We start from the raw sequence: 16182 nt of genomic DNA on the forward strand, positions 1-16182 counted from the left end.
GATTAGTTTCTACAGAAAGTCGGAAGTATGAGAGCGATGGTTTGGAGGGTGATGATACAGAATGTTTTGATCGAGTGTGTGAAGTCAGTTTTGAAATAATCCCTGAGGCCAAATGGCGTGAAGAAACTTTGGGAGATGTGGTGCTACAAGAAGTCATCAAGTTATTACAAGATAATTGGAGGAGTAAAAAACAAGGTAGTGGGGGGAGTGCAGAATTTTGGAACGTAAGAAATGAATTGGTTTGTGTTGATGGACTGTTATTAAGAGGTACGAGGTTGGTTCCCCCTAGTAGTGTGAGGAGTCAATTAGTAAATCAGGCTCATGATAGTCACATGGGCATCTCGAAAACCAAAGAGAGGTTGCGTTCCTCCTATTGGTGGCCAGGGATGGACATTCAAGCTGAAAGGGTTTACAGAGATTGTCTACACTGTGCAGTGAGTGAAAAAGCTTTGAAACCTCGTGTTCAACCCATGATCACTAAGGAGACACCAAAAGGTCCGTGGCAAGATATTGCACTAGATATCTTAGGACCCATTCATAGTGGTGGCATGGCCGAATATATGATTGTGGTGATTGATATGTTTTCAAGGTGGCCTGAGGTGAATTTTACTGGAAGCATCGAAACGAACAAGGTAATTAAATTTATCAAGAAGTTAATAATTCAAGAAGGTTTACCCAATACCATTCTCACAGATAATGGTGTACAGTTGGTTTCAGGGGAAATGAATGATTTTTTGCATGGGTGTGGTATCAAGCACAAACTCTGTGCTTTGTACCATCCTGAGTGTAATGGTATGGTGGAACGTTTTAATCGGGTTCTCAAAGAAACCATCTCCATTGCTAAAGATAACCAATTGAACTGGAAGGAAGAAGTGTTAAAAAAGGTCTATGTTTATAGACATACCCCTCACACGTCTACAGGGGAGACTCCTTTTTCCCTGTTTCGAGGTAGGCGTGGTAATTCTGATTTGGAACCCACTTGGGTTAATAACTTACTTGATGGTAAGGTAGGGTGATGGTGAATGATGAGTGGATGTCTAGGGAGTGTGCAAAGAGGGTGAAGAGTAAAGTTAATTTTGATAGGACCCATGCTGTGAAGAAAACTGTGGTTAATGTGGGTGATTGTGTTCTAATCAGTAATCCTCTGATGAAAAAGAAACTCTCTGGTCCTATGAGGGTTGTGAAATTATTTACCAATGCTGGGAAAACAGAGGATAATAGAGTTTGGAATTTGAATAGAATTGTTACATTTAGAGGAGATCCCAATTCCTTGTGTAGAGATGTATTTCATAAGAAGACCGTTGGAGTCTCCACACAGAACTCAGACTCAAGTAGTCAGAAGGATAACACTGGAGAGTTGTCATGCAGATCATATGTGAGGAGATCGAATAGATTCGTCAAATCTCCGTCACATCTTAAAGACTATAACTGTTCGTGAAGTACCTGTTTCCAAAGTCCTGTAGTTTGTTATAATTAGTTTGTATTTTTAAAAATCATTTATATGCTGTTACTGTTGTTTTGTGTTAAGGAAGGGAGAAGTGTTATATCCTATTCTCAGGTTGAAAGCGTAAGTGTGTGAGCGCGTGGATGCGAATGTTATGTGTGAGCGCGAGGGTGCGAATGTAGAATGTGGAGCGTGCATGAGAATAGAGAGTGTGGCCAGAGAGAGTGGAGACGGTTGCAGAGGGAGGCGGAGGTCGGGATGCTTTCTCTTCGAGATAACCTTTTATTGCTGCAAAAAAACTACTCATTTAAGCTCAAGAACTGCATCCTTGTCTTTATAATTACTTGGATGTTACAACAACTAATTTTACCCTTATGAACCTGGTCAGCAATAAGCCTTGCCCCATTTGAATCTCAGTTTTTTAAAACAAATTGCAACTCTATAATGAATCATAATGAGATGTAAAGTCATTGCATATGAAACATTCAATTGCGAGCGTATTCTGAATAATAGTAAAGGGGCCTGATTTGGACCTTTAAAGGTTAGCTGGTTCTAGAACTCTGTGCACTTTACCCTTAGTAATCAGATATTAAGGGGCATATTTATACTCTGTTTGCGCCGGATTTGCGTCATTTTTTTGTACACATGATTTGGACCTTTAGAGGTTAGCTGGTTCTAGAACTCTGTGCACTTTATCTTTAGTAATAAGATATTAAGGGGCATATTTATACTCGGTTTCCACCTGATTTGCGTAATTTTTTGTGCGCAAATCCGGCACAAACTTAACTCCATATTTATAATTTGACGTTAGAACCGTCTAGTGTCAAAATATTGGAGTTAATGCAATTTTTTTACTGTGAAAACCTACATTGCGTCAATGAGATGCAAGGTAGTCATTTCCGGGCAAAAAATGACTCTAAGGCCTTACGTTTTACCTACCTAAAGTTCCTGGATGTTAATTTGAATTAATTCTCCAGCAACTCCCAGCCTGTGCAGAGCCCGGGAAGAGGTGTTTAATTCCTAGGAGGAGTACACAATAGTCTGACCTGACTGGTCAGCGATGACTACTCTGAGCTGAAGAAAATATGCAGGATATAGATTGTGGACATTCTGTGAATACTGCTTTGCAGGACTGTTTAGCCACGTATAATATTTTGGCATTCTTGAAAGAAAGAAAACAGGAAGCTCAGACAATTCTCCTGTTTGGTTGTTGAAGGACACTGTTTTTGTCCTACCTGACTTCTGTCTTTGGGTTTGTTGTGGGAATGTCTGCTTCAAACTGGATTTTAATTATAAATGAGGGATGGCACTAGTGATTACCATAGAAAAGTCCCCTACACACCCACAACCCTCAGAGTCCAAGTTTAGAGTGGCTGAAGGCATTTACCATCTTGAAAATGGTGTGCCACTTGTCATTTGGGGGTCTTGGCAGTAAGACAAACAGGAAAAACTGAAAATGTGGCTAGATGTGCCCCAAGAACATTTATCCCATTGGTTAGGGAGTACCTAGGTCACCCCACCCTATAGCTGGTTCCAGGCATGAATATGGCACTGTACATTACCCAGGCAGAAAACTTTCTAGACATGTGGAGAATAGAAGAGGACTGGTTCTGCTGTTTGTGATATGAGAGGGGCTATGAATGAATGGACCTGCTCCCCCTTGAATCCAGGACAAAGAAGTAGACCCCAAAAGTCAAAGGTTTGACCTCCTTCCTCCTTTTTTGTACAGCATTCTCTAACCCAGTGGCAGGGATCTCTGCACACAAAGATGTAGAATTTAGTAGGAAACATAAAATGAGCATGAGGGAGATGCCAAAGGGTCTGTGTAAGGGAAAATGAAGAAGGGGTAAGGGAGTGACGTGCTAAAACAAAACACACATCCACATTTGAGTGAGACAACTGCAATTCACAAATACACATTTAAATTGATTACAGTAGTACAACTGCCAAACAGGCTCAACTGTACTTCAGTCCAGCACTGGAGCAAGTCATGTGCTTCTCCAGTACTGCAAACATACTCAAAATCAATGGATGCAAGCAATAACACTAACAGGTAGCGAAATATAAGAATTATATGCAATTGAATAATATTTTAAACATTATTTGGGTGATTGTTTCTATTATTGTATATTGTTCTAAACAAAACATATTTGCATTCTAATGTTTAATTCATGTGTGTGTTGATATTTTAATATATTGTAAATATCATATTTTTCTATTTATAGAACAACAAATTAAATAACACATGGCCTTCACCCAAAATTGTGACACATTCGACCTAAATTATATTGCATGAGCTAGGGAGAGAAAACAAATATGTAAGGCAACCTAATTTAATAAATATAAATAAAAACGACAAATAAATACTAAGTAGCTCCAGATAACTTTCCACACCAGAAGGAGGAGCTGGGTGCTGCTTCAGGGCACTTAAGGTGCTGGGGGCTCCTGCAGTGTGGGAAGCACTACAACGAGGCAGCAGCTGTATTGGAGGATCGCAGGGGAGAGCGGACCACCATTTTTCAACTCCTCTCCATGCCAGGAGATGGAGTTGAGTACTTCTTCAGGGCACTTAAGGTGCCAGGAACTCCTGTTGTACAGGGCGAGTGTGAAATGCCTGGGCCAAGGGTGAGCACATCCATGACCATCAGAGCCCAAAAAAGCCAAGCTGGGCCACAACTCTTGTTGGGGGATCAATCTCCACCCTCCAATTAAATGCACTTCCATTGATGGAATGTTGGAAAGGTCCATGGGGGTTAACAATACTGAGATAGCAATACTGAAAGAAGGCTATCACTGAGCTTGGGCACTGCTTCAGTTGTTTCCACTGATAAGCCTACCATCAGGCCCCTTGTCTGATATGCCCTGTAATTCCATCACTCCCACTTCTGCCACTAGTGAAGTTACTAATTCCCCAACTATGGCAATAAAGGATACTGTTAGCCCCAACCCTGCAAATAGGAGAGCCAAGAGGGAAACTTGCATCAGGTGCAAAATACCCAGGTAAACCAGGAGAGCCAAATCCTGGTCATGGGTACAGTGTCTCGTGATCCTTCCTTCTCCTCTCCTTCAGCAGGAGCTTTGCAGACTTCAAACTTCAGTTCTAATTGTATCAAACACTTTATGGAGGATTGTTGTGCAGAATTGAAGGCACTGCTTAGTGCCAAATTCTCCCTTCTCATTGTTTGTCTCATGCCTATTGAATCTCAACTTGTGGCTCTTCCACACTCTAGCTCTCACAAAAAGTTGCTGACCTTAAAATCAAAGCCACAGAGAATTCTCAGATACCAGTACCCCAGCCTTTCCCTTGTATTTCTTTTACCACTCCATCCTCTAGAGCACCTGGAGGATCAATCCCAGGTACAAACTCGGTCAGTCTTCCTGCTCTGGTGCCTGAGGTTAACTTAACCATTGGGTCACAACCTCTCTCACATACAGAGAAAGAAAACTGTTCACTGGGTAATTCACACAAGTTGGGGCAACCCCTAAATGAGCCACTTCTCAATTCCAAATGGATCTCAATCAACCTCCCTACTGCTGCCTGTCCTTATGTTGTTGTTCTTATTGGGGTTCCTGCAGTTCTAGACTGGCATGCATGCCATAGATGATTGCCTTTTGTTTTCACCAATGATATCCTGTGGACCAGTAGGTGCAGGTCAGGCCAAATAGATATACAGAAGAATTATATCATAGTGAATTTTAGATCTCCGCTTTTGGTGTAAAGCCTTCTGTTTGGGCCCATTTGTAATGCTGCAGGGGTAGCAACATCACCTTGCTTCCGCTAGGTTATTTCTATAAAACTTGCATTCTCTTTCAGCAAGTAGGTAACCATAATTTGGCAATTTTGCATAATGATGAAGATAGGAGTAGGCAACCCAATACATTTTATTTTGTTTCAAGCCCTGTAAAAGGCTGTGCTGGTTTCTGGTTCTCCTTCAAACTAAGGGGATGAAGTCCTTCTACCTAGAGCAAATCACTATGACGTTCTTACTAGCTTGATCTCTCTCTCAGAAGATATTAAAGCACCCACTCGATGACTAAATTGGGCGATAGCAGGGTTCTAAAGAAGGGACCGCTGGGCAAAATTACAATTTGTCTCTTCACACTTTTGAGCCGAAATATAGCTGGACTCAAAGACAATATCACTAACCCAGCCTGGCCTAATTATACTGCTAAATTTGATTTTGTTCCTTTGCAGAAAATGTTGAACTTTTCTTCGTTATCCTATGATGGCTTTGCATGTTATTCTTGTGCTGCCATGTGGCAGAGCCAAGAAAGGTCTCTCTGTTTGTAAGTGGAAGTATCTGTCACTGACTCTAGGAGTCCTGCTCTTTTGGTTTTGGTTCTGAATCTTACCAAATTGCTTGCTTTGCTTTCCAATCTTTGGGGGCAGTCTTAATGTATCAGCCTTATTATATTTTGTGTGGGGTGACTGTAATACAAAACTGGCAGCAATTTTAAAGGAACAGGGGTTGAAAAATTCTGTATCTTTTAGGGGGCAACCTGAAAGCAGAGGGGATGAATTCGGCAGGTATATAGCTGCACATGATTTGGTTGACCTTGTTGATCTGTTAAGCAGAGTTGGGCCATTTTTAGCCTCTTTTAGAGGACATGGGAAGGCCTCAGTTATTGAATGTATGTTAGTGACAAGAAACTTTCTACCTTGGTTCTCACAGGGTGATGTTCTAGAGGCAGAATGGGGAATTATAATGCTCTTCTTTCAGTAGAACATTTCCCAGTGCATAAGACCAACCATCCAGTGTGACTATCTCTCTAACTCAGCATTCAAATGATTGTCTCAAGATGGTTTGGCAAATGGAGGAGCTGGGGGTAACCCTTGCTACACTTTTGAAGCCACAACTCTGGTCATTTTTGATCGGTCTGCCAGATACAACTGAGGATGGTATGTTAGTCAGTCATGAAAATTTAAGACAGTGCGTTAGACACTTATTTCTGAAGCCTATCTCGCATTTGCAGGGAAGCCACCGAGGTTTGATAGCCATTGCTCAGTAGCCAACTGTAGGCTAAGGAGGACCTTTGCAGCTAGTTCCAAAGACCCAGCACTTATTTGTGAAGCCTGTAAGGTGTAAAAAGGTACTCTGAAGGCTAGGAAGTGCGCATTGTATAGTAGGGACTAGGAGTTTCTGGATTCTGCACTATCAAATCACAGCAAGGTTTTCTGGGATATAGTCAACAAGATTAGACAAAGGGACGCCCCAGCAAACCCACTTCTGAACTTTGGTGTTTTGGGCCTTGAATAAGTTTTGCATTTTAGCAGCATATATCATTTGAACAGAGATGAGAGTTGGGGAATTACTCTGGGGCAAATTACTTCACTTGCCAACATTTTCTGTGACTAAGAGAAGTAGCAAAGCCCCAGGAACAGATGAGATCCCTATGGATCTCATTAAGTGCATTATCAACTTGTTGAGCCCTTTGATTTCAAATACATTTAACAATTTTTGGTGCAATGAAATCCTGTGTTTGTGGGCTCTATCCACTATTGCACCTATATTCAAAAAAGGGGATAGCGTGTCACTCTAATGCTATCGCCCTATTTTCCTCATCGATAGTACAGTCAAGATAAACTGAAAGGTAGTTTTTAAGCATCTTATATCCTGGGCAAAACATAACATTGTATGACGCTACCAATGTGTCTTCTGCCCTGGGCTCGGTATATTAGAACAGTGCTTGAACTTGAACTTGATTATTGGCAAGTATAACATTGCCAAATGCTGCCAACTATACCTGGCCCTTATGGATATTTCAACAGATTTCAACTGTGTAAACAGAACTAAACTCTGGTTGATGTTATTGAATTTAGAGGTAGAGATGGAACTTCTGAACTTTGGTGTTTTGGGTCTTGATAAGTTTAGCATTTTAGCAGCATATATCATTTGAACGGAGATGAGAGTGGGGGAATTACTCTGGGGCAAATTACTTCACTTGCCACATTTTCTGTGACTGAGAGAAGTAGCAAAGCTCCAAGAACAGATGGGATCCCTATGGATCTCATTAAGTCCAGCATCAACTTGTTGAGCCCTTTGATTGCAAATACATTTAACACTTTTCGGTGCAATAAAATCCTGTGTCAGATTATGCTAATTGGTCCCATTGTTGTTTTGGGTTAGTTTCTGGGTTAATCGTGAGGCCAGCTTAAGTAGGAATGTCATCACCGATTTCCTTAATTTGGACAAGGGGCTTTTAAATCCCACGTTGGGCTATATCTCTAAAACCTTACAAGCATTGGGCCTATCTGCCATTTTTACTGCTCCCTCAATTTAAAAAAAGAATGAAAACTGATAGGTCAAGCAATCTTTTGTCGAGTTTTGCCAGTCACAGGGGTTGTGTAACACATTGAGTAAAAACTCTTCTAGAGATTGTTTCATGTCTCTAGCACCCACCGAATGAGTACTATATCTGACCCTAGATCTCAGACATTGGAAGAAGTCTCTCGTTCCACTTCAGAGCCAGATCAGTGTGGCGGCTTTTGAATTCTCCAGAGTTTTGTTGTCCTCTAGGAGTTTCAGTTTCTAGCTGCACATGCAATGTTTTCAGAACTTTGATGCAGTAAATATTTTGTTTAATTTTTAACCTGTTTTTCAGCTTTTATGTGAGACTATCCTAAACCTTTTATGGCATTCACCTCCAGTTTCTAAGCAGTCCTGACCTTTGTTTCAGGGAATGCTTTTTCCTTAAATCAGCTGTGAGGTGTAGGAAATCAGTGGAGGGCTAAGCTGCCCAGATAAGGGATATTCCATAGCTTTATGAAAGTGCTGCATGTATTGTGATTTTAGGTGATTTCATCACTGGGGCTTTAATAGCAACTTTATCTCAGTGGTGTTTCTGCTGTGGGATCCTGTGTAAATGACTACTTTGCCATATGGTTATTGTCTTTTTGTGGCTTATATGATTTGGTGGGCGATGAATTAAATACTTGTGAAAATGAAGGGTGACTGGATATGGTTTGAGTTGGCTTATCTTTTTACGTTGAATGCATTTTATTTTTAGCTGTATCTTGTCTGCACTGCTTTGATTCTACTCTGCCTTGCAGAATGTATTGTGTTTTTATTCCATATTTTGAAACTTTTTCTATGTATCTTTTATGGTTACTTTTCCCCGAATAAAGTAATTGGATTGAATTAATAATTAATAATTGAATAATTATTTTGTCACTTAATCCCAGTATAATTTTTTGTGCAGATGTGTTGGTTCTTGTGATCGAGGTAGTCATACGCGAACAGGAGTTAATGAAATTTGTTGTAAGTTACAAAATAAAAATCTTGGGAAATTGGGTTATTAGTTGAGAGGGATGGAAGCCCCACTCAAATAATAGAAACAATCACATTCAAGGTAACCCACAAAAGTCCCTAAATTAACCTGTGCTTAAACCTCTGGTTAATGTTGCAAAGTAGTCAAGCTTAACCTATAGGTTATGTTTAACATATTTATGCAGCATTCAAAAAATAATAAATTGAAACAAAACAAAAAAACAATTTTGTTTCAGTGCAGGCATTTGCGTTCACATGACATCAAATGAGCAAACCTCACCCCAAAAAATCACTATTGCCATACTCCTAAAAATGTAAAATATGAATGATGACTTCTGCCTGTCATGTGTTACTATAATTGTTCAAAACATCTGTTGTAACATTCCAAGATAATCTAATAAGTCACTACGTATTACAACAGATGAACACATTGTTAGATCTACAATACATACTCAGGCTCTGTTAGTGGGGTAGTTTCATTTGGCTCATTCACTGGGCTCCCATCATGATTGGTAATTCTTTCATCTTCTGTCCTCATCTCTACTATTGGCTCTTTCGAGCCATCCTTCCTATAATACAAATATAATGTAAATTATTTAATACATAAACAGGTGACAAAATTGTACTAAGTGTTATCAACAAGAATTAATATTCATATTGAATATCTTACATTTGGGCTACATGTGAACCAAATGCTTGGAGATGGAAATCTTAAGAAATCTGTATTCTCTTTTGTTCTCTATGGGCCATATTTATCAAGGTCCAGGTCTGCATTTCTTAAATAGCAAATTTTAAGAAATGAGAAATGGGATGTATGAAAATTGTGAGTCAGTAATAGTGATTTCTTAAAATTCACAGCTATAGCATCACTTCAACATTCTTTTTTTTTCTACTTATGACCTGCACTGTAGCCTCCTTAATGGAGATGAAGGTGCTGAGAATGGATAATTTCCCTGATTTCCACATATACTGAATGTGCTTCACACATTACATCCTAGTAACCGTGCATTTCTCGTCCTCATGAAATAACACTACATAGTTGAACAGAGGCATATTGATCCACAATCAACAACTTTTTCTCTTAGTGTCACTTCAAAAGTTAGGAATCATCGATTTTGGTAACTGGTCCTAATAAGACATTTGAAAATACTTATATATGATGGAACTTGGAAAATCCATATGCAATATTGTAGTAGCATTTAGTTAACAATTTATGAAAATGATTTAAAAGAAATCGTGCAACACATTTTTATAACAAAGTTTAAATGCCAAAATTATGAAAATATTGACATGTTACCAAATATTCGTTTACAATAAAGTCTTTCAAAATACATTTTGTTGTACAATTACTCTCTCCTTAGAGCTACTATGCACATGATCTGTTAATGAGCAACACCATGCCTAAAACCACTCAATTTGCTACTAAAATCCAATAACTTTTAACAATCAGTCCACATATTTTATGGTGATTTTTTTATTCTGTGCTTGCCACTGCCTTCAAACTAGTCAAAAAGCAGGTGAATGTCATACATCTTAAGGTGGAATGAGGTGGTTAGAACATCGTCTCAAACATTTCTCCAGTGAAAATGAAGAGATAATGCAAAGGAACAATGACTTAGCTGGCAGGGAGGATCTAATAATTCCCCATGGCCTTTTCTAATTTGGTAGCCAAAATGACGGATGATATCTCTTCTTTTTATTGTGACCAAGACACGTTGTGGATGATGGATAGCCATGCACACAGGGTGCCTGAATTAAGTCGTGCACATCCCATAAATGACACTATTGTAAGTGAACTAGAACAGTGTAAATATGACCCTCATTATTCTTCTGCGGAATCAAGTGTGATTTTTGCAAATTAAGATGCGTCATTGCAGAAAATGTATTTTTGTCCTCTCAACTGTGTTTGCTTGGTTACTGCTTTGTACTCGAAAGCACCCACCTAAGAAATCATGAGTCCTGTGTTTTTGTGCTGTGTTGCTTTTTTGTTACTGTTTTGTGCTTTGTTATTACATATAACATGTAGGGCCAGATGTTTTAATAGCTGGTCACAAAATACTGTTTGAAATTTGACCAGTGTGGAAATTTGCAAACTGACCTATGTACTAATATGTACTAATAAGACAGTTTGAAAAATACCAATTCCTAATGTATCGTAATTCGACCTATCTTATGGATAATTATGAGATAGTTTGCAAATTGTGACCTACTATGATCCACAGACATATGGTGGCCTGTGGAGGTCAGCAGACAACCATGTCTGTGAATGTTTTAAACAAAGATTTTTTAAAGGAAAACAGGATGCATTAAAAAGAAAAAGGTGTAAGTTTTATTTTTCAAGAGTATGGAATGGTCGTTTGGACCACTGCCTACTCTTAGAAAATGTTTCTGTCAACGTTCACAAAGGGGAAGAGGTCTCTTGGGGACCCCTTCAAGTTTGTGAATTGCTCACTAACTCCTTTGAAGAGGTGGTAAAACATAAATGTCTTGCCAGATTTTGGTTGCAAAACAGTAATACATACCTTACGGATTTGTTGTTTGGAAGGGTCTCCCTAAGCATACCTCTTTCAAAAACTGAATTGTTATTGGGGATCAAACTTAAATTGTGATTCTAAAATTTGTTACAAATTGTCGTGTGTTCATAAGATAATGCCTTTTTACAATAGCAACAACCCGGTTCTGTTTATGCATGCAAAAATGCTTCATACATCTGGCCCCATAGTGAAAAAAAGGGGCTTAAATATCAGTTAGTTATCAAAGTCTTAAAGCTCTTTCAAACAGATGTTACTATTAGCAAACTCAATGATACTACTGTAATGAATCTTAGAAGAATGAAAGCATCACTGTTCCCCAGTAGGATTCAAATTTATGACCATGTTACACACGCATTTATGTAACTAATGCACTTAGCTTTCTTACAGGTTTATTCATAATGTTATTCTCTGTTATGATATGTTAGAGTTCATTAAGGCATGGCATAGCATTGAACAGTATGATGATAGAATAGTTACAGTAAAGTTACATCGCAGTTATATTTTGATAGCATAGAATGGCCTGCTAAGGAATGTGTTTGTTCTCTTTCACTTGTTTCTGCTAAGGAATGGCAGGTGTTGGTATATTATGGTACTTTATCGTATGTATAATAAAGCATTGTGTATGTTATTCTATTCAGTTCTGTTCTATTAAGGTATCATATGTATGATGTGGTATTGTGTATATTATCCTGTTCAGTTCTATTCGATTGTTGTGTTATAGGAAGGTACTCTGTCCGGTATACTAAATTCTATTTAACTAACATGAGTATTTGCAATGTACCACACCTCAAACAATGTTCTATATTTTTATGGCATACTTCATTGATTTGCAATACGTGGAATAGTACAATGAAGGTGTTTTTTTCTTGATATTAACCATGAAATATACTGTTCACACACAATCTTAGTTCTACATCATATCTCCAGGCTGTTAGGAAGAAAATTGCTTTCACAGTGGTTAACATAAAGAAATGGGTGCCTTTTTCTGCACATGTATGGTAAGGTATGGAAAAATACATTTGTAAATAAATGAGGACTCAAGAATTAAAAGATGATGACTCACAGGTATGCAGCCTTTCCTTCTTCAAGCTCCTTACTTTTCCCGCTGGAACCACTCTTCTTTCCACACAGTTTTCTTGTGATGCACATCAGGAGTCCACATTGTCTGACAAAGAAGCAACTGACGTCCGTCACTGCAAGGACTAGAAAGAGGGCAGCCAATCCCAGACCAATAACAGCGCCAAGCCCGAGGCCGCTGAAAAGTGAATCTTGAAAACAGAAAACATGCTATGTTGCATAATGGAAGAAGATATTTTTTTGTTAAAGAAAACTGCTGAAATCAGTGAGTGTATTTCAGCCAATATTTCAATATCAATATCAATCAATATCGAAATACAACTTGGAAACTTATTTGTGTTTCTCAGTCATATGTGCAATAGCAGGATGAAATAGCATATGTTGTCTTTCCAGGTGAGAGATAAACCAAGGACAGACCACATAAATTGTTTTAGGATTTGGAACAAAATTATTATAAATAAGTGCAAAATGCACGTGTGATTGAAAAATGTGAATTCCAAATGCTTTTATCAGTTTCTTCCATTTTGTATTTCTGATTTCGATACATGAACACAGGGTGACAATGTGGGAAATGTCATGCAAAAATAGGAGATGGAAACTGACCATGTGCTTAATGTGGCAAGAGTCTAAATCTATCACATATCTGGAATGACATTTGCTCTAAAATATATCATGGAAATCCACCATTATCACAGTGTTATTCTGCTTCTTCACAGTACCTGTCACGTGAGACCCGTCCACATGCCTTGCAATAAAAGCAGATATAAAGTTTTCAAATATCTCTGTCTGCACCATATGGACTGCAGAGAGAACACCTTTTCACGCAGCACACAACACCTATATAATTGACACTATCATTTACTTCCATTTCTGAAGATGGTCAGCAATGCCCTGTATTAGTGTATGGTTGGCTCACTATTTTCTCTATGCAGGTCTCCTTATGGGATGACAAAAAACTATGTGGGGAGGTATGAGGGCTAGATTTTAACTATTTCGGTTCAGTCTTATCCAGTTGCTCTTCCAGGAAGAAACATACAACCTGTAGAACCTAGAATAACTAGTTCAAACACCACAAGTTTTCCTGATCTTTGACACTTTCAGGTTTGGAAATCTCAGTGGTTTTTTCAGGCAATTTCATCAGTAAAACTGGATCCAGTGTTGAAACAAACCGTAATCCTGGAATCATCTAGATTTGTGTTGGGCGCATTGAAATGAGTTTTATGAAAGGCTACCAGCTACCCAATTGTCTATGGGATTTGCCACACAAATCACAGCTCCCTTTGCTGGATGTGCGTTCCCGAACAGTATGAAATCTGTTGGTATGCAAGACTCAGGTAGCACCGAGAACTATGGACTGCTAACAGGAGGTGTCCGGGCATTGAAGTGCTGCAGACAGATATGAAATTTGTCACACTGTGGCCCTGCATAGACACAATTTACTCACTGAGTAAGGGTCAGGCAGCAACCATGTAGTAATCAGGAAAACATTAAAACAACTGCATTATGCATGCCCTTGACTGAGAACCCACCTTCCCTGGTGATCAGATATTTCACTGAAATAGTTAACAGGAGGAAAAGTTGAGGAATGTCTTCAAGCTTGTTAAAATCTAATGCGAGCAAATGTTCTTTTTTGTGTGGTCACTCCCATTTTTTGATTAATTGTTTTAATGATTTTTAGAGTTTGTACACTGGGGCACTGCTGTCTAGTGCCTGGTGTTTTATGCTCTGACCCCTAAAGTGTGTAAAAATTGGCTAATCCCTGATTAACATAACTAACTTTCCAGAAGATAATCTCATACAATGTAGAAGTACACCAATGGCAAGGAACATAAAACATTATCTGTGCACTTCAATCACTTATTGTATCATCCATTAGTTTGACAAGGAAAACATAGATTCAGGTCTACCATTGCAGCCTAGCTGATGCATGATCAACCTGTAACCCAGACCATTGGAATAACCTTTCCTACAGAAGAAAAGCATTCCACTTTAAAGTGATTAAGTCATCCCTATGTAGGCCTTGTAGCCTACAATGTAGGGTTTATTGCGTTTTAAAAATGGACATATAGAAATTTAATGTTACCATATCCCCACAAAATACAAAGTAAAATATTAATTCTGCAAGCTCACACTTGTGACCAGCTAGAAAAACTGTTCCACCACTATACTTAATATTTAGTAAAAGCCAAAATTCTATGGTGAAGTCAAACCTTTATTAAATATTTTTTTAAAGTGACACATAGAGAATTACCTTTTCCCTGCCTATAGCTCAAGGGGACACATTTACATTAGCTTTCCAGCAGCTGACCAGCAAATCCTTTACTTTAATTATGTGTGAAAACTGCTCCCAGAGTAGGGGAAATGGCTTAACTGTTATGGGTGTTTTCTTCCCTTGGCAGGAACACCGGTTAGGGTGGATCCAGGAACTTACAAAAACTATAACTGATATTGAGAAGTTTTTTACATTTATGTTTTGTGCAAAGTTTAGAACATGCAGGATAAAGTTTTACGCTTAATTGTACACTCTATATAAATATACACTACAGTTGATTTCAAAACAATTTTTCTAAAATGTACAAAAGTGTCCTTTCCTGACTTAACAAGGCCTTAATCAGGACCTCACGGTCATATTGTTTAAAATTGACATCTCTCCTGTCCTATCCTGCAGATTATACCCGTTCATTTGTTCTGCGGCAGGCCTTCAAGCAGAATCATGTTTGTTTATTTCCATTGTTATTGTTCATACATGACATCCTCGATTAATCTTTACCCGGCTCAGTTACGATTCTGAAACATAATTTGAAGTCCCTCCACTAGTTCTTTATACTCTATTCATTCCTAACAGCTTGCTGTAGTTCAACTATCTAGCTTGTTCCATCATCTCAGGATGACATAAGCATAGAGTGAGCAGAATAAATATACATGTAGTTTGAGTGTACTTAGGAGCTAGGAGTATATTATGCTTAGTAGAATTTTGCTCTGATTTGCTAAGAATATAACATAGTTGCTCATACTGTTTGGTAGTATTACAATATCACTACTAAAGTACTACCAATTGCTATTCACAGCCCTACAGAGGCTATTCACACATGTAACTTACTCTTCTTATTTACATTTTTTAGTTTACCACTTTTGGCCATGCACCATTTTCGTTGTTACCATTACATTCTTTATAATTTATGTCTATGTTAAAAATAAATAAAAATCAAGCTGATTTAACACATTTTAGAGGTGTTAGAAGTCCAGTTACACACAATTAGGGTTTCCAGTATCTTAGGATAAATATTAAGGGGATCAGGTCTCACTCCAGCAGAGGCCAGTCCAGGTACAGTTGCCAGAGGTCAAATGAGACCTTGGGGGAAAAGACCTCATGCATCATGTTGTGTTCCTGTAGCCGCAAAGGGGGGCATCCAACTGAGCCTTGAAGTCTAATTCTTTATATCGTTTACACGTGGGACTAGGTCCAACCCTTCAGGTTTCCTCCAGGTCACAAAAACAGTTTTTCCACAGTGTTCTAAGGAGGGTGCCTTGGGGTGTCAAATTTATGTGTGACACTAGCTAGTGAAGTGGGGGAGATTCTGGATCATCTATATTATTGGATAAAAATGCCAAAGGACAAGCCTTCCCACTTTTGCAGCAGTTTCAATTTGCTCTACTGCACACAATCCCACAGTGCACTTTATCTCCAAAATTCAAGATGGGCAATCCTTTTCTGCTTTGCTGAGCCTGTGTGCTCACCCACAGATGTTGCTAGGATAATAAGCACTCTCCCTCCTCTGTGGTCACGCAAAACCGGTTTTGGGGGTGAGTTTCATCCAACTATGCCAGTCTGACTAGAGGGACTAAGTCCTCTTCAGGT

The 16182-nt window shown here is 38.8% G+C and overlaps 1 protein-coding gene across 3 annotated transcripts in view; it reads right to left on the reverse strand.

The window, feature by feature from the left end:
* The window catches only part of NCAM2 (neural cell adhesion molecule 2), a 1466086-nt gene that overhangs the window by 29281 nt on the left and 1420623 nt on the right, over nucleotides 1–16182 (reverse strand). For 2 of the 3 annotated variants that reach the window (XM_069204093.1, XM_069204094.1), the window contains 2 exons: nucleotides 12310–12514; nucleotides 9165–9281 (listed from right to left, as the gene is read on the reverse strand). The exons of the other annotated variant lie outside the window; for it this stretch is intronic. In XM_069204093.1, the coding sequence (XP_069060194.1) occupies nucleotides 9165–9281; nucleotides 12310–12514 (322 nt within the window). The remainder of the gene's footprint in view (nucleotides 1–9164; nucleotides 9282–12309; nucleotides 12515–16182) is intronic. 3 annotated transcript variants of the gene reach the window in all.

The sequence above is a fragment of the Pleurodeles waltl genome, chromosome 8, assembly GCF_031143425.1.
Source record: "Pleurodeles waltl isolate 20211129_DDA chromosome 8, aPleWal1.hap1.20221129, whole genome shotgun sequence".
NCBI lineage: Eukaryota > Metazoa > Chordata > Amphibia > Caudata > Salamandridae > Pleurodeles > Pleurodeles waltl.